At 37.5% G+C, this 19,388-nt stretch overlaps 1 protein-coding gene across 1 annotated transcript in view; it reads left to right on the plus strand.

The window, feature by feature from the left end:
* LOC134801570 (inositol 1,4,5-trisphosphate receptor) overlaps positions 1-19,388 on the plus strand; it is a 142,652-nt gene that overhangs the window by 13,813 nt on the left and 109,451 nt on the right. Inside the window, exon 2 of the mRNA XM_063774185.1 lies at positions 15,317-15,431. Coding sequence (XP_063630255.1) covers positions 15,349-15,431 — 83 coding nt within the window. The 5' untranslated portion in view covers positions 15,317-15,348. The remainder of the gene's footprint in view (positions 1-15,316; positions 15,432-19,388) is intronic.

The following is a 19,388-nucleotide window of genomic DNA, read 5'->3' on the forward strand; positions in this document are numbered from 1 at the left end:
GCTCGTTTAATAACAACATTATATAAATCAAACTCTCTTAATTATTGTCTCTTTGTATTATCTTCCCGTGGCAACTCAGTAGAAATTATTCCAACATAAAACTGTTATATTTATTCATTTGAGTGCGCTCCCAACGCAATAAAACGTACCGCTGAGTACACTTAAATCGAAAGTAGACTATTTGGACTAAAGTGCTAAGAAATTATTGGATCAATGGGCCTTGAGCGGATTCTGCTAAAGAACTAAATTTTCTTTATTTAAAACGTAGTCTGATTTACTAAAATTGGGCCTTTTAGTGTAACGGGCACCATTTTAGTCAACTGATCAATATATTCTTGTTCAATTCGATCCCTACAAAAGAACGCAGAATGTCGACATAAAATTATAATGGAATTTAGCGGACTTCTTTATTCCCCGTTTCAACGCGGAGTTCGGTAACAAATTGAAACGACTTTATACTGTTCATTTCGTTAAAAGCTTTTGTTCCGAATGCTATCCAGAGTTTTATGAAATGCCAAAAGATTTCATTTCATGTCAGGTGGCTACGAATTAAGGTAGAGATTTGATCTTCAGTTTCCTCATTGGACTCCGTCTAAGGACCGATACAGACGGACTGCAACCCAACTTCAATTTGTAAGTATGGAAACTGCACGCCAACAGCAACGTCAGCGTGCAGTTCCCATACAAGTTGCAGTCGGGTTGCAATCCGTCTGTATCGGCCCTAAATACACTGAGAAGAGAATATTCATATTGTTTTGAAATCCACTCTAGGGTCTGCTTGGTGGTAAATCCTTGCGTAACCTACCCTACGTGGTTCACTTTCAACAATATTTCGTGAATATCACACACCCCCTCCTTCCCACACCATTAAACAATGTTTATTTTAACTCGCTGAAACGGTATTTAAATGAGATAGAAGAAACAAAACGGTCCCTTGTAAAATTTGCATGCTTATCTAAGACCCGTATAGAAAACAGCGAATCAGAATACATTCTAAACTCCACACTGTTAACTGAAAATTCGTAAGAGAAACCTTATTGCGATAGATATACGGTCCACCGATGGTCAATTCGTACACGATTCGTGGAAAATTCGAGTTCGAAGCTTGATTATAATTTGTAATCGATAGAATTGATTTTGAATCACAGTTTCAAGGCTTATAGCCGAAACTATTCCAATATGTGTTTAAGGTTTGCTTTTACGTGACAAAAAACTATGTTTGTACGACTAAAATGATGTACATTCACATTACGACGACAATAAATACCTTATGATGTCATTGACTAGGTATTACATTAATTTCATGAAAAATAATTGCCTAAACTTCCTTTTGTTAAACTATTAGGGCTGAAACACAACAATTTTTAAAATATACGTATTTTATTTTTGGTAGTAAACATATTACTGATTTTCTGTCTGAAAAAATAAAATAAGTACTTACACTGACTTATACACTTATAGTATAGTCACTAGCTAGGGCAGCGCCGAAATATGTGCTCAATGGTTTGTTCTTTGCTTAAGGACTATAATCGCGTTTGATAATCTTAAATTTTCTTAAACATAACTTTAAGAGCTTTTTTAGGTCTGTCTATTCATGTTTTGATAGTTCGTTATGCATAGTTGCATGAGCGAAAATATTATCAAATGTAATCACATTGTGAATATGACTGACGCGCCCTTACGTTATGACGACGCAACGCAACTGATAAGTGATAACAATCTTAATACAAAATACTTAAGTCAAATGTTTGTCATTAGAAATCGTGACGTATTTCATTACTAATACGACACCATTTAGAATGATATTACCATTTAAACCGACGTACTCACCCTCTGAAATTCGGACGAGACCTAATTTTCCAAGCCGAAGGAATAATGGCAACGTTTCTGGAGTCAGCGTTTCCGGAAATCCAGACAAAAACTGCTGTTACGTTTACACTGTTTACAGTTTGTATCTTACGGCTTTCGTGTACGTTATTGTTTTACCATTCTGCCTGTAAAGTCTTTTAGAATTAGTGTTAGTATATTTAGTAAATGAAATACAAATTTAAACTTGAAATTAAAGAATAAGTGACAAATTTTTCTCGTGGCTGAGGCTGGAAATTGATTGACGAGACAGGAATGAACAAAATTAAATAAAAAGTTATTCTCGAAATTAAACTTTCCTGAGACATATTTTAAAATATTTATATCACAACGGTTACACTCACAAAAATACCAATAGCGACTAAAAATAATTCTTTTCCATCGTATTTTCACGAAAACGTACGAGCTTGTCTTGCTATTTCAGTCAGTCTCGGTACAAAAAGTACTGACGTTACTGAAGTAGCATGACAAATACGAAGGTTTCCGAGAAAATAATGGAAAACAATTATGCACTACATCTGTTGTACCAACCTTTAAACTAGCATTAAGTAAATATAGTGCATATAAAAATGGCTACAAATATAATGACCACCAAAAAATACTTTGGTACCCTAAATAAAAAAATCATGCTTACCAAAAACAATTAATGAACACCAAAAAAATTAGGCCTAAATTTACAAAAGTACCACCGTTTTAATTACGACTGTACTTCAAATTGTATTCGAATACCAAATATATGAATGATCACCAAAAATCATTAATGATCACCAAATCTTGAAGACCAAATAAATGCGATATTTTCACCTAAATAAACCACTATGATTACCAAAAAATGTATACATATTACCAAATAAAGTAAAATGATGCCAAAATTACTAGCCCCTCCCGCTCAACCCCCCGTACCCCGCACCGCATACCTACCTAACCTAACCTACTCTTCTAGTAGCATACTGAAATGCTACTAGAATAGTGGGTTAGGTTAGGTTTGAACTGCGACCCTTACAGAAAAGAAATGCTACTAGAAAAGTGGGTTAGGTCAGGTTTAAACTGCGACCCTTACAGAAACGAAATGCTACTAGAAAAGTGGGTTAGGTTAGGTTTGAACTGCGACCCATACAGAAACGAAATTCTACTAGAAAAGTGGGTTAGGTTAGGTTTGAACTGCGACCCATACAGAAACGAAATGCTACTAGAAAAGTGGGTTAGGTTAGGTTTGAACTGCGACCCATACAGAAACGAAATGCTACTAGAAAAGTGATTTAGGTTAGGTTTGAACTGCGACCCTTACAGAAACGAAATGCTACTAGAAAAGTGGGTTAGGTTAGGTTTGAACTGCGACCCATACAGAAAAGAAATGCTACTAGAAAAGTGGGTTAGGTTAGGTTTGAACTGCGCCCCTTACAGAAACGAGATGCTACTAGAAAAGTGGGTTAGGTTAGGTTTGAACTGCAACCCATACAGAAACGAAATGCTACTAGAAAAGTGGGTTAGGTTAGGTTAGAAAAAGATGACGAAGTGGATTAATTAATTTAATAGGATAACGACATATTAAATAATTGCACATTTTTAATTAAAATGTGGTTACAATTTTGGTGGTCATTTACTATTTTTGGGTTTACAATGATTATTTTGGAGTCATTTGCTTTAATAGGATAGCAAGATTTAAAAATTTGGTTAGAATTTTACATTAAAATGGATTTCTAATTTTGGTGGTCATTTACTATTTTTGGGTTTACAATGATTATTTTGGTGTCAATTTATTTAATAGGATAGCATGATGTAAAAATTTGGTTATCATTTCACATTAAAATGGGGTTTGAAATTTGGTAATCATTTACAATTTTTGGGTTAATAATGATTAGTTTGGTGTCATTTCGTTTAATAGGATAGTAAAATGTAATAAAATTGGTAATCATTTCACATTAAAATGGTGTTATAATTTTGGTGATCGTTTATTATTTTAGGGTGGTAAAGTAGATTTTTTTGGTATTAAATTTTATTAAATCTGGTGATCAGTTAAATAGCAGCCTATAAAAATTAATCAGTTCGATGGAGTTAGGGGCTATTCATAAATTACGTCATTTCAAATTGGGGAGGGGGGGTCAGGACATCGGATGATGGTAGCATGACGTAGGAGGAAACGGTCATTCATCATTCGAAGCATGATTTTAGGGGGGGGGGGGGGGGGTCAAAAATCGTCAAAATTTGATGACGTAATTTATGAACAGCCCATTAGCGGGAAGTGATGTAAATAGGTATGTAATTCTTCCCGAAATTGACGAATATGGTTTTCCTTAATAATATAGATAAGCACAGGACAGTCCTTCGTCAACCAGGAGGCCGGGATGACCGCCCTGGCCCGCAGGATTTTATAAGGATTGAGCGAGGAATCTTTCAGGGCGACAGTCTGAGTCCCCTGTGGTTCTGCCTAGCTTTGAATCCCCTCAGCACCCTGCTGAAGGATTTGGGACTAGGTTGTCGGCTTCGGAGAGAGGGTGAAGTCATTTCTCACCTTCTGTACATGGATGACCTCAAATTATTTGCACCAAATAGCCAAGACTTGTTGGAGCTACTGAAAACCACCGAAGTCTTCAGTAGTGCCATCCACATGGAGTTTGGTGTCGATAAATGTGCGGTTATGCATGTACAGCGGGGGAGGGTTGTAAATTCAACAAATTTACAACTTTCTGAGACAATGTCTTTCAGATCTATCTCTGAATCAGAAACCTATAAATACCTTGGTATGTCACAGTCGTTGGGTATTGAGGACGAGGGTATTAGACGGTCGGTGAAGGAGCGCTTTTTCAGTCGGCTCACAAAAGTCCTTAACAGTCTTTTGTCAGGAGGCAACAAAGTGCGCGCCTTCAACGCCTGGGTAATGCCCCTACTCACATACTCCTTTGGCATACTAAGGTGGACTCAGACCGAGCTGGACGCCCTGGATCGGAGGGTCCGATCACTGCTCACCGCACATCGCATGCTACACCCACGCTCGTCAGTTATGAGATTGTACATCCCACGGAAGTGTGGAGGCCGAGGCTTCCTAAACGCCAAGGATCTCCACAACCACGAGGTGTACACTCTCAGGAACTATTTCCTTAACAACGAATGTGGGATGCATCGTGATGTGGTGGCAGTAGATAGGAACCTCACGCCGCTTTCCTTGGCAAACGAGAACTGGCGCAAACCTGTGGTACTAAGTACTGCGGATCGCAAGGCGGCATGGGAGAGTAAGGTGCTACACGGGCGGTTCTACAAGGCCCTCACGGGACCCGATGTGGACCTGCTCGCGTCGGTGAACTGGTTACGATTCGGGGACCTCTTCGGAGAAACCGAGGGTTTTGCCTGTGCAATTGCGGACGAAGTGATGATGACGAACAACTATCGGAAATATATCCTGAAGGACGGTACGGTCGACATCTGTCGGGCATGCCGCCGTCCCGGAGAGTCACTCAGGCATATCATTTCCGGTTGCTCTCATCTTGCTAACGGCGAGTACTTGCACAGACATAATCTCGTAGCCAGGATTATTCACCAGCAACTTGCTCTTCTATATGACCTTGTGGACCGCGAAGTACCGTACTACAAGTACTTACCTGCGCCTGTTCTCGAGAATGGTCGTGCCACGCTCTATTGGGATCGATCTATCATCACTGACAGGACTATTGTAGCCAATAAGCCTGATATTGTGATAATAGATCGATCGCAACGTCGGGCCGTGCTCGTTGACATCACCATCCCCCATGATGAGAATCTCGTGAAGGCCGAGAAGGACAAGTCCAGTAAGTACCTAGACTTGGCTCACGAGATAACCGCCATGTGGAATGTTGATTCGACGATCATTGTCCCGATAGTCGTTTCAGTAAACGGTCTAATAGCGAAGAGTCTCGATCAACACCTTGAGAGACTCTCGCTAGGTGGTTGGATCAAGGGTCAGATGCAGAAGGCGGTGATCTTGGACACGGCGCGGATAGTCCGCCGATTCCTCTCTCTGCAGCCCTGACCACCGGTAGCTTGGGCCTTGCCCCGCTGCTGGCGGCACCCTAGGTTAGGTTTTTTATAATGTGTTTATATTAATTTTTATTGTTTATTAAGTGTTTTTACATTTTACTTTTATATTCATATTATAAAAATACCTAACTTAAGACGAAAAATAAATAAAGAGAATAGATAAGCAAAGGGAAGGTACAACTACATTGAACTTGAATTGTTTTGTATTTTCCCTTTTTATATTAGGTATTATCACCAGCTGGGAATTACCACTTAACAAGACCTCGACTTCTATTGTAGATTTATTAATAATTTAAATAACTCTAGCTAATATTGTCATATTCATATCAACATTAATTTTGGACGTCCCTAAAAAAGTTCAGTAATCGATAGTATCGCAACATCCATCATTAAAACTACAAATAATGTTGATTATTTCCGTGTTCCTAATGACAAATAAACTATATCGACCAAAGGAACAAACGTATCGTATGTACCCTCAAACAGACCAGTGTTTTAAATTTCATTTCATAGCGTGACGTGACGTACGCGTTTGCGTTAATTTTGTATGGGATTTTGAGTTTCCAAAACGTCCCGCTTGGCGCGCTGTTCAAAATCGCATACAAAAATAGACATAACGCAAACGCGAACGCAAGTTACGCTTTCAAATGAACTCTAGGGGTTGTATTATTGCAACCAAATGTTTTACACTCAGTCTGAAATCAGTGTAACATAATAAAACTGCGTGTTTCTGTCATTCAAGCAATAATATAATACCATGGCATAAATTCAACCGATTATAGAGTCCGACCAAGCTAAATTTGCACAGATTTTGTAGTGATCAAGTATGGAAGTACCCTGTGCCAATATAAATGTCAAATTATGAAAATATGATATTTTAGTGGCACATCAAAGTGTAGTCAGAATTAACTTATACTCGTACCTACGGACTCTAAGGACCTTTTAAAGTCTATGGTATTAAATAATTGTTTGAATTATCGAAGCACATGTATTTGTTTTCATTATAGATATCAAAAATTATTCGAACCAGTAAAATGCCGCCAAAACCAGACCTTAAAGCGACTTAAATTCAAAAATCGGTAACGGACGACTCGCAGATGGTTATAAGTGATAAAGAGAAATGGTACTTTGCCTTGTTGATAGTGCTAGTGTTGAGTTGCTATCTTATAGACGTGAAGCGTTTGTGGTATAAGGTGTTGTGCAATTTGTTTTATTTCGTGTGCGATATGCTGAAGCTGCTTATAAAGCTGGTCGAGTTGTATTGAAGATGGTGTGACGGATATGTGACTGGTGAGTTTTATGTGTGTTCTGTCACAGTGTTGAAAGTAACAGTGGACCGACGCCTTGGATGTTTGCTTAAATGTACACCGCGCAAGAACTGCCCAAAAATTACAAACATTTCAAATAAGACACGCAGCCCTGTAAATAGTACCCAGCTACTAACAATGGCGATGTATGCAGCTCGGGTGCGCGCGACCCGACGACTTTTTAATAACATCTTCAACAGGCGAATGCAGGGGGGGGGGGTCATGGGGAGACATAATGGGCTGTGTCTCAATTTTATATTTGCGAAGAAATAACTAGGATTTGACCATGTGACCGCGTTTTTGTAACATTTCAGTGTTGTATATGATCAGTTAGTACAGTATACGTCTAAGGCAGGATTTGTTTTGCACCTTACTGTATTGCATTAAGGTTGATAATGTATTTGCGGTACCCGTACGCAAGCTTTGGCTCATTAATCTGGACAAATAGCTTTGCTGTGTAGTGATAAGATTAGATATGCCTAATTATGCCCGATGCCCGACTAAATATATTATGCATTAGGTTTACCAGATTTATGAGTATTGTCCAGCGGAAATAGCTATACCTACCTATGGCTTGTTTCAGTTTTATAAATTCATGAAATTGACTTATAACGGTGGTTTATCGTCACACACTAACAGTAATAACACAGCTCGTACCAATATTCTCGGAAATGAATTACGAAATCTTATTTGATATTTATCAGTCGATTTTCGACAAATGAACCCACATACCCAACAGGCAAACAAATAAAAAATGTGCGCTCCAATGCCTGCACTGCGCATTGAGGTAGCGTGGGGTCTATATCCCATACCTTCTTTAAAAAGAGATGAGTCCAGATAGTCTGCCGCGTAAATCGAAATTTCGTGGTCTGCATAGTCTAATAAAACATGGTCTTCTCTTCCCAGAGTGACACAAGCCAACGTCACAATAATATTGCCACTTTGTATAGCGCTACGCTATCATATAGCGCTGTCGCATGATGACGTATGCTTGTGTCAGTCAGGTGACCTAGAAAAGACGGGAAGAGAGTACCAGGCGGAGTATATTATTATACCATGGTGGTCTGCTTCTTTAGCGCTTGAATATGTACCCATGCAAGAGGAAAATAACGAAATTTCTATTTTCGCGGTGGACCCTCTATTTTTCCACCACAATAACACCTTGAAACGATAGCTCATTAATCTTTATGTCTGTAATCTTGTACTTGACCCAATTAATTTCGCTATCTCCCTTATCCACCGTATCAATATGTTTGTTTTGTTACAAATGTTACCAGGGGCCGTTTGTCAAAAGCTTGTAACTTGTAATACAAGTGGAAGTCCCTTTCTAACAAAAGCTGTCAAAAAGTGACATCCGCTTGAATCACAAGTTAATACAATCTTTTGAGAAACGGGCCCCAGGTGTCAGGTTAGGGTCTAGGGTGCTACGTGACTCCAAAAGTTGCAAAGTTTAGGATCTAAGTTCATTCTTTTAAAATTATGGCTTCAGCCCATTGGGGCTATTTCGCCAGTGTCAAGGTCGTAGTAGCAGGGTAATACGATTGAAATTGTACGGTTAGTACAAGACAGTGTACGGTGATTCAGCTCTTGTAAAGCGATAGCGGGCTTTACAAGAAACACGTGGACAACCGGCCGTTGACTCCAAAATGATGGTTAAACGTGCTTCAAGATAAATTCTCCATTCACTGCACACTACCACATTAGTTTACTGTATAATAGGCTATCGATATTACACTTTAAACAATATTAATGAGCAAAAAACAAAGCAATTGATCCCGACGCGTGCCATCAAGATGGCGCTCGAACCGGAAGTCCCAGGATCTAAGTTACAGAGTTGGCAACACTGGTTCTCACCAACAAGCACAGCCCCTTGACTAACTGTAACTACTACCTACTCGTATACTTGTTCATTAACTATGCCCCCCTGACCCAATTAACCCCGCTATCTTCCTTATCCACCTTATCAATATTACACAATATAGTTACTTTTTCCTGATTATCAATCGAGCGGGTTTTATTGGCATTAGATATCAATACAATATTATGTACAAAACAAAGGCGCGTCTGTCTATATGTTCGCGATAAACTCAAAAACTAACTGAACGGATTTTCATGCGGTTTTCACCTATCAATAGAGTGATTCTTGAGGAAGGTGTTATAAATAAAAAGGTACAAGGACCCAAGTTATTACGATTTTTTGTGTAAAATCTGTAGATAGTAGACACCATTCACTATGCTTGTCATTATCAACCGCAAGAATACACTACTAAACAGATCCATATATAGTTACATCGCACAATCGGAATATCCCACCATAAAAACTGTTTAAAAAAACGTCATAAATCTATTTTCTGAACAATCAAAGCTCAATGAGTTATTCTCGCTTTTCTAAACACTATCCATGCTTGTAATTAAACCTTTGTCATTGTAATTTAAACCTAATATGCACCATTGAATAAAGTACATTTTCCATTATTCCTAGTTAAGGAGCCTGACCTACGTCCATATTGTTAACTGCCAATTTGTACCTTATTGAAAATACATAAGGTTCACTTTAAGAGTGTTGTTAATAGTGATGCCAAAATTCCTTGGCGTTTGTTTATTATGCTTCGTTTAACTACAGTGATATTTGGCATAGATAAAGTAAACTGACAACAGTCTGAACAGTATGCGATTTTGGTATTCTTTTCGAAGAAATATGTATGAATGAGAAGGAGTAGCCCCAGTTTTGGATAGTAATAATGCTGTCCTTGGTCTTTATATGTGTACTAACTAACTAACTCCTCCACGGCCGATTCGGCCACGGCGACTGCTATCAACTCCGTTGCTATCTCTGGTGTGCTCACAAGTGTCTGACGCAGATTTTGTTCCCAAAAGTTCGCGAACATTGCGGGCATGTGAGCACACCATATGTGTATGCGTAAGATAGCTTACGTCGAGACTTCTGTTGAAGTCGCTTTTGGTCCAAGTGTTCAAGTATTTGGATAGTATAGCAAACTGTCTAGAGAGGTTTTGTTGCTCTCAATCTTAATTTTCCGGGGCTAGCTCTTAGTCTATAATAGATTACGACTAGAGATGGGTCGCGGGTATTTACCCAATTTACCCACCCTTTTATCTACCCGGTATTTACCCGTATCTACCCAAATGGACGGGTAGATTCATTTCTTGTTGCACATGTCGATTTGTGTTAAAGTGGAGATATAAACCGAGTTAATGGCTGTAATTATTGTGTCATTTAAAATGAAATGGTTTAGTTGCAGTTGCAGTTGTAACTAAGGAATTTTTAGTACAATTTTGATAAATATTAAAAAAAGGCCGTCATAAGAGTATTTTTTTAGACTTGAGTAAATTATCGTACTTATACGTTGATAATACACATTCCAACTTCGGTCGGCGGGGGGTGTGGTTGGGGGGAGGGGGGCAAAAGTGAACTTTTTCATATTTCTTGGAATCTGTCATTAATATCGAAAAGTGTTGTGTACTCTAATGTACAAACTAAAGTAGACATAATTTTCTACAAAAAAGGTTATATACATTTTTGTCCTAAAACTAACTGTGTTTGACTTATAATTTAAGCTCCACAAGTTGGGATACTGCACAATTTTTTTTTATTATCATTCATAAGTATTCTTTATTTTCATCTTTCTAATGTATATTAAAAGCATTTTAAAACATTTCCGGAAGCCAGGGAATGATTTTACACGATTTTTATAATTGGACTGATATGTTAAAATCGAACTTCACCTCATAGCAACCTTTTCGTAATTAGTTTGAACATACATTTTATGTAACATTATAAAAAAATACTTAAATTAATCTTATTTATACTCACATACCATTAAACACATCAAATTTAGAAGAAAAACGAAAATACCCGCGTATTTACCCGCGGGTAGGTAAATATAGAAATAGAAATAGAAATAGTTTATTCGTGGCATAAAAAAATGGTAACAGACAAAAGAGAAAAAAAAGAAGAACGAAAATTAAAATTTACACTTAAGACGAAACGGGAGCTGAGCTAAAAGTCAATTTTGAGATTTCAAGCTGAATATACCCGTCGCTCTGACGGGGCGTGAGAGACTGTATTTGTGTGTGTAATGCACGCACACAGATGCGTACGCTTGCACCCGCGCGCGCCTCATTGCCGACAATTTGCAATGTTATTTTTCGTGCGTTACTGCCACGAGGCGTTGACTTATTACTTACAGTGTTGCGATTGAATTTTTTGACCCGGCTTACGTTTACGGAACTCGATAATCTTTCTACTACTGTGACTTGGCTTTGTTTACTTGACTTTGCTGATCAGCTTATTGTTTTGGACTCCGTGAGTTGTGGTTACCTATTGGACCGCACGCAATTCATGTACCTTTATTCAAGTAATTAAGCGTAATTAGCCGAAACCTTTATAAGAGTGTAATTCATAAGAAGTACATAAGATATAATTTATGTACTGGTTTGCTGTTAGCTTTTAATTGTATCACTTTACATATAAGTTACTCAAATAACTAACACGGTTACACTGTTGTAAGAACATTATTTTTCAGGTAGGCCTTATTATACCTACTATAGGCCTTATTACCTCCTAGTACCTTAGTAGTAGTAGTACTACTACGGAAATTGATTCAAAGACTCAAGACTGACTTAAGTGGCAGTAGGGTGTAGGATTTTTTCTAGGCTTAATGAGTTCGCTGAAGCTTATTTTTTATACTTAGCGCACAGAACCACTAGTTTAACAGTATCAGCTCTAACCACATGTCACCATTTTGTCCTTTACGTAACAAACTCAGGGGCCCAGAATATCCGATGTACCTATCAAATCAAGGTTCTGTACCAAATAAGGCCCGGTTATTATAGGTCGTTATTTTTTAGCATTAGAAAGAAGGTAAACAATCATGACGTGTCTTTTTATTAATAATTATTGAAAAACGCTTTCAAAAATTAGTTTATATTACTTATGAAAGCAAAAGAATATAAAAAAGTATATGATTAATACATACATACATACATACATACAATCACGCCTATTTCCCGGAGGGGTAGGCAGAGACCACGGATTTCCACTTGCTACGATCCTGACATACCACTTTCGCTTCCTTCACATTCATAACATTCCTCATACACGCTCGCCGGTTTAGGGTGCTCTTGCTCATTAATATGATTAATATGATTTATAATTCTAACATATTTGCTATGACTTATTTTTCAATGGTAATTTTTAATAAGACATGTCAAAATCTGTTACCTTAATGCAAAAAAAACGAACTTTAAGCGTGCTAACTTTCAAAATTTCATTTTTTATAAGATAGTATAAGTAGATGGGCAAAAATTTTGCGTCCATGTCCACCAGTGAGTAAGTGATTGAGATACCTAAACATTTAACTTTATAATGTAAAATGATATAATTTACTAACCTACTCGTTTAATTTCAGGTAGGTTGAATAAGGAACCAAGTAACCATGGGGAGGAGCAGTATTTACTAACATTTTCTTTTTGGGTCTTCAGAGTGTATCGTTTCCTTTTTTTTGCACATATTACACTTAAATATATATTCTCTGTGTAAACCCTTACGTCTTTCAATGACAAAGGCAAGATCAGCAAATGTACAATTTGTATGATCGTGCCTGATATTTGAGATCACAGAAAATAAATATTTTAAATCCACTATTCTGCGACCTTCTAAAATTTTGTTTTATCATGATTCATGATCAAAAAGCTCGGATTCAATAGTCATATCAAACGTCGATTATGCAGTTGATGATGAGCTTGCATTTTCTACCATTGGTGCTGCAAATGCATCAACCGGTGGCGATAAACTTTGCCCTCTTGTAAAACAAATTACTATTGTGATTGTGTCCAGCAACAGGCCAAAATTCGGTTTACTTTCCTGTTTAAAATATTACTAATTTATTCATATTTCAGATTAGGTACATAGGTAACTGTCTGAATGTTACAATGCCAGCTGGCAAATTCTATCACATTTGTTTGTTTGGTAGTCATGGTAACATTCACTTACATTGATATCCTTATTAAGATCTGTATCTTATTATCCAGACCTTAAAATATTGCCACCGTTGCCCTTTAAAAAAATACTGTTTAAATAATTGGCTACTCAAACAATGCTTCTATAGTATAAATAATGACTACACAAAAATGGGTAGTATTGTATATAATGCACGAAATAAGGCCCGATTCTTAAGCGGGTTTAAATTTTGAGGCCATGTCCGCTAATACTATAGACAAAATATCAAGTTTAATAAACACAAAAAAAAAACATTGATGGGCCTTATTTTATAATTTAGGCCTTACTTTGTAATTTAAAGTAGAGTTAGGCCAAGAAAAATCTATAGCGATTTTGATAGAACACGCAGTGCAAGTATTATTTCAAACGTCGCTTCTATGAAATTATGACATATAAATAACACTTGCACTGCGTGTGCTATCAAAATTGCTGTAGACTTTTCTTGGTCTGACTCTAAAATATTCTTTATTACACCACAAACATAAAAACAAATTTAAAAAAAACCGGCGAAGTGCAAGTCGGACTCGCACACGAAGGGTTCCGTACCATTATTTATAAAAACGGTCACCCATCCAAGTACTGACCCCGCCCGACGTTGCTTAACTTCGGTCAAAAATCACGTTTGTTGTATGGGAGGCCCCACTAAAATTTTTATTTTATCCTGTTTTTAGTATTTCTTGTTATAGCGGCAACAGAAATAAATCATCTGTGAAAATTTCAACTGTCTAGCTATCACGGTTCGTGAGATACAGCCTGGTGACAGACGGACGGACGGACAGCGGAATCTTAGTAATAGGGTCCCGTGTTTTACCCTTTGGGTACGGAACCCTAAAACCGATTTACAATGTAGATAAAGGTAGCAACAGGCGGTCTTATCGCTGTTAGTTCTTATTCTTCGTTTGTTTAGCATTAGAGTGAAGGTGACGTGTCTTTTTTAAGCATGCAATCGTATAATTATTTAGCTTTTTTTGTAATAGTTATGTACTTAGTGGTTAATATTAGTATTTACTTTTTTTTTTTCAATAATGCTTAAAAACGAAGTATAGACATGACAACCAAATATTAACGCCATTGTAGGGCAGGATATACAGAACATGAATCATTTGTACTGTCACGCTCCGTGATTGTTGAGCCATTTAGGGTTCTAGCTAAATTGGACATTCCATAGAGCACGAGTAAGTATGGAACAACCAATTCAGCTAGGACCCTAAATTGCTCGACAATTACGAAGCGTGCCTGTAGGTACCTAAAAATTTTGTTAACCCATTTTAACCATGCAATAAAATATTTTTGATTTTGATTTCTAATTTGAAATATTAGAATCAAAAAGTTCATAATAGATTGTATATCATAACTACAAAAATGTGTTCCCTACTCTCAACCCAATACCCCTTGTATCTTAGGATCTAGATATTTTCACACAAGACGGTTTATCGATAACTTCTTACATCACTAGATTATCGACATTAAATGTCGACTATTGCCCATCACTTTTCTGGCTGTGTACGTATTTAGAAACTTGACTCCGCCCCTAAAATTAGTGCGATAGGGACAACTGCAGCTGAGGCGAAAAATCCTGCGCAAAATGACAAAAATCGAGGTTTCGTAGTCCTCTTTTTCCTCCCCCAAAACTTAACCAATCGTAACCAAATTTGGAAATCTAAATGATTATGAAATTATCTGTGTCGGACCGTTTTGCTTTTTTGGCTAATTGATATCAGTTTTGAATACCACGCCTCTCATTGCGGCATAGTCTATTAGGCCATTTTGGCCGTTTTTGAAGGGCTCTAGCGCCTTAAAAAACAAAAATATCAAAAAAAGCAAAACGGTCCGACACAGATATTGACAATGTTAATCTGTGTTGAAAAAATCATTGCTCTAGCTTCAAAAACCACGGAGGAAAACGAGGACTACGTTTGTATGGAGGAATGACCACTCCTGTTGGCTCTTAACATTACAACACATAAATACCCGCTCTCGGGTATTTACCCGGGTAGTTACCCATCTCTAATTACGACCATGAATTGTATTAATACGACTAAATAAATAAAAATAGATTACGCATAATTCTGAAGCCATTATATGAATACCAATATTGATAATATCTTTTCAGGTGTCGTTGCATGGTGGGGGCAAGGCGGCGAGATGGGGGACAGCTTCCTGCACCAGGGGGACATCGTGTCCCTCTACGCGGAGGGGACAGTCTCAGGCTTCCTCAGTACTTTAGGGTGAGTATAGTATATCAAGACGCTCTAAGAGCTTTGGAAATCGACATATAGTAGAAGAGCCGGCCGCAAAATTTTTAACCGACTTGATACCACGATGAAATGCACAATGGTTTCCCAGAAAAGTTATGCTAAGTCCGAATTCGATAGTCTGCCACGGCGGAACTTGCCGAAAGTACGAAAAAGGAGGCCACTTCCGGTGCGAAAAAAGGGGCTGATTTAACCCATCTGATACCGAGATAGTAGTTATGGCAGCAGTTAGAAATTTACATGTAGACACAGAAAAGCGAAGTCTGCCACTATTTTTTTTGCCGGAAGTGCTTGGCAGACGCTCTCAAAGGTGACCATCGGGACCCCTAAATTAACCCATCTGATACCACCATGAAACCAATGCCAGTCGGTAGGTATGAACTCTCATGTCAGGAATATATAAGTCTGCCAAGGCTTTTCCTGCCGAAACACCATGGCAGACGAGATTATGTAAGCAAGGTCGCCATCGGTTACCCTACACTAACCCATCTGATACCACCATGAAACCAATTCCATTCGGTAGGTATGAACCCCCATTTTAGGAATATATAAGTCTGCCAAGGTTTTTCCTGCCGAAACACCTTGGCAGACGAGATTATAAGCAAGATGACCATCGGTTACCGTACACTAACCCATCTGATACCGCCATGAAACCAATTCCAATCGGTAGGTATGAGCCCTCATTTCATGAATATATAAGTCTGCCAAGGCCTTTCCTGCCGAAACTCCTTGACAGACGAGATTATGTAAGCAACATCCGCATCCGTGGGACCGGTATACGTGATTACTGTAGGCTTATTTATTACTTTATGCTTTTACATATTTGTATATTATTATGTTATTAATGAAATATATTTATAATTTATTAAACCTATACCTAATACATTGGGAATTCATTACCTGCTTACGGCAGTAGTAGGGAGTAGTGGGTGAGTTCTGGCTCACTTAGCCAGGCCAACAGTCCCTCCCCCTTTTTTCCCTTGTTGAGGCCCTGCAACCTTACCTTGAACCCAACCTAATGTCATTGTAGCTCGAATCTAACCTAATCTTCTCATTTTTATTGCTTTTAGAAAATATTCTAATAACAATTATCTACTTTTGCAAAGTTAAATGTTGAATTCTTTATTTCGCAAAATGGAATTTTAATGTGACTATAATGTATGTGCAATCTACTTAGAAACTGGGTTTAGAAATATAAAAACACACATTTTATATAGGATAATAAGTTTATTCAAGTAATATTCTGAACATATGAGATATAGTAACATCATTACTTATTCTGTGTACAGTGGAGAAAACATGCAAGTTGACATTTTTCGTTTTAAAATAAAGATAAACTAAACAGTATTTGCCACAAACCGATGTTAAAAAACTTTGCAGTTGTTGGTTGGCATAATACCATCTCTTACAATTTCTCTTCATTAACATTTTATGATACCTTCCTGTTTTTATTTACTTATTTTAATTTTTTACTTTTTATGTGATCGGTACTTCATTTATTTTAGATTTTGGGCTAATATTAGTTTGTTAACCGACTTCCAAATCTCAAAGAAGGAGGTTATCAATTCGGTTGTATGTTTTTTTTATTTTTTATTTTTTTTATGTTTGTTACTCTATATCTCCGTCATTCCTGGACCGATTTTGAAAATTAGTTTTTTGATTGTATGTATATGCATACAGATTGGTTCCGTTTTTGTCAAAACCCAGTTCTGATGATGGGATCCATGAGGAATCGAGGGAACTCCTCAAATTTTAAACGCATACATATAGTGATTTTTGGGTTTTTATCATCAAATTAAGCATACACATTCAAAAAAGTGACATTTGATGAAGTGCAACTGCTGATGATGATCAGAACGGAACTCTTCAACGACGCATAGTTCACGTTTGGCGATTTGTCGTCTTCGTTATGTTTGTTAAGCAAGTCAAGTTTTTAAGCCACATTTTTGTCAAGCTCGAGTTCTGATGATGGGATCCATGAGGAATCGAGGGAACTCCTCAAATCTTAAAGGCATGCGTATAGACATTTTTGTATTTTCATCAGAAAATCAAGGATTTTCATTAAAAACTAGCGCATTTGATGAAGTGGAACTGCTGATGATGACCAGAACAGAACTCTTCAACCACGCATAGTTCACGTTTGGCGATTTTTCCTCTTCGTTATGTTTGTTAAGCAAGTCAAGTTTTAAAGCCACATGTTTGTCAAGCTCGAGTTCTAATGATGGGATCCATAAGGAATCGAGGGAACTCCTCAAATATTAAAGTATAGATTTTTTTTGTATTTTCATCATAAAATCAAGCATTTACATTAAAAACTGTCGCATTTGATGAAGTGGAACTGCTGATGATGACCAGAACAAAACTCTTCAACGACGCATAGTACACGTTTGGTGATTTCTAATTTCGATTTTGACTTGGACTGCGACCCGGACTCGGACCCAGAACCGGACTCATACCCGGATCCGGTTCGGACCCGGACTCGGACCCGGACTTGGAATCGAACTCGGACCCGGACTCGGACTCGGACACGGACTCGGACTAGGACCCGGACTCGGACTCGGACCCGGACTCGGAACCGGACTCGGAACCGGACTCGGACTCGGACCCGGACACGGACTCGGACACGGATTCGGACCCGGACTCGGACTCAGACTCGGACCCGGACTCGGACCCGGACCTTGACCCGGAAAACCACTATAATATATATTATATTATAATTATTATTATTACACGTAAATTTGTTCACGAAGAAACCGTGTACCGACTCTTCATGCCATTATATTTTTAATTTGCTGTTATTCTCTACAAATCGACACTAAAAGTATCAAAATATCAAAATATGGAGTTCCGTTTGAGAAAGAAGCAAAACAATTTTGTCTTTGACAGTAATTGAATTATTGTGTGATTTTGAAAGCTAGACAATTCAAGATTTATATTTTTACTCACAAAGACAACACAGAAATTCAATCTCAAATGTAAACCTTCGAACAATTTCCATACATTGACGACATCACTCAAAATTCTTCTTCAAGTCAGATGCCCGCTGGGGCTGCACCGGAGCACACGTATAATTCTTCAAATAAAAATGACAGCTTGATTTGACATTAAATCATATACGCACACGAGAAAGTATACCAGTAGATAAATTGTATTTCAAAAAATAGGGTACATAAATATCAGCTCGCGTCTCCTTTAAATTTGATTTGCTGTTATTTACGGGTCATAATGGTTGAAAACCTCAGTAAACTATCTTAAAACAATACGATTACAGTCGAATTTAAGTATTATGTTCCTTCAAATCAAAACTCGCTTAAAATGAAAAAAGTTTAAAGACTCATCCTTTACTGATTGGGATTAATTTTCATTTTGCGTCATTTTAAAAACGTATTTGACTTCTGTACGTCAATTAATTTTGATGACAATTGTAATCTTGTAATATATTATAGAACTTTTATCTTAAAATATTGCCTATTAACAGGAAGCGTTATGTAATTCGTATAAGTAATACCTGAAAGTCTTGTACCTAGATCTGTAATACCATGGATTGCGACGAATAAATGATTATGATTATGCCGTTCGTTCCGTCTATATGTATAATGCGTGTACGTGCTGTTCTCTGAAAATATTCAAGAAAAAATAACGGCTAGACCAGCACGAAGTACTAGCGAGTTTTTGCGGCTTTGGAGACCGAGATAAAGCTTACAGGCCAATACCGCTGTGGCCTGGTTATTGTTATGTATACCTATGTATCGAATGTTTTTAAAAAAAAATTACTATAAAAAGCAATGTTTTATTTCGATTAGGTCTACATTTTGTGCATATTGTATATCTGAAGTATTTTCGTACTAAACTTGAAACTTTCGTTGAAACTAAATAAAATAATTATTCCTAATATACAGTCACCTGCAATTTATGTTACACAACACACAA

The sequence above is a fragment of the Cydia splendana genome, chromosome 22, assembly GCF_910591565.1.
Source record: "Cydia splendana chromosome 22, ilCydSple1.2, whole genome shotgun sequence".
Lineage (NCBI taxonomy): Eukaryota > Metazoa > Arthropoda > Insecta > Lepidoptera > Tortricidae > Cydia > Cydia splendana.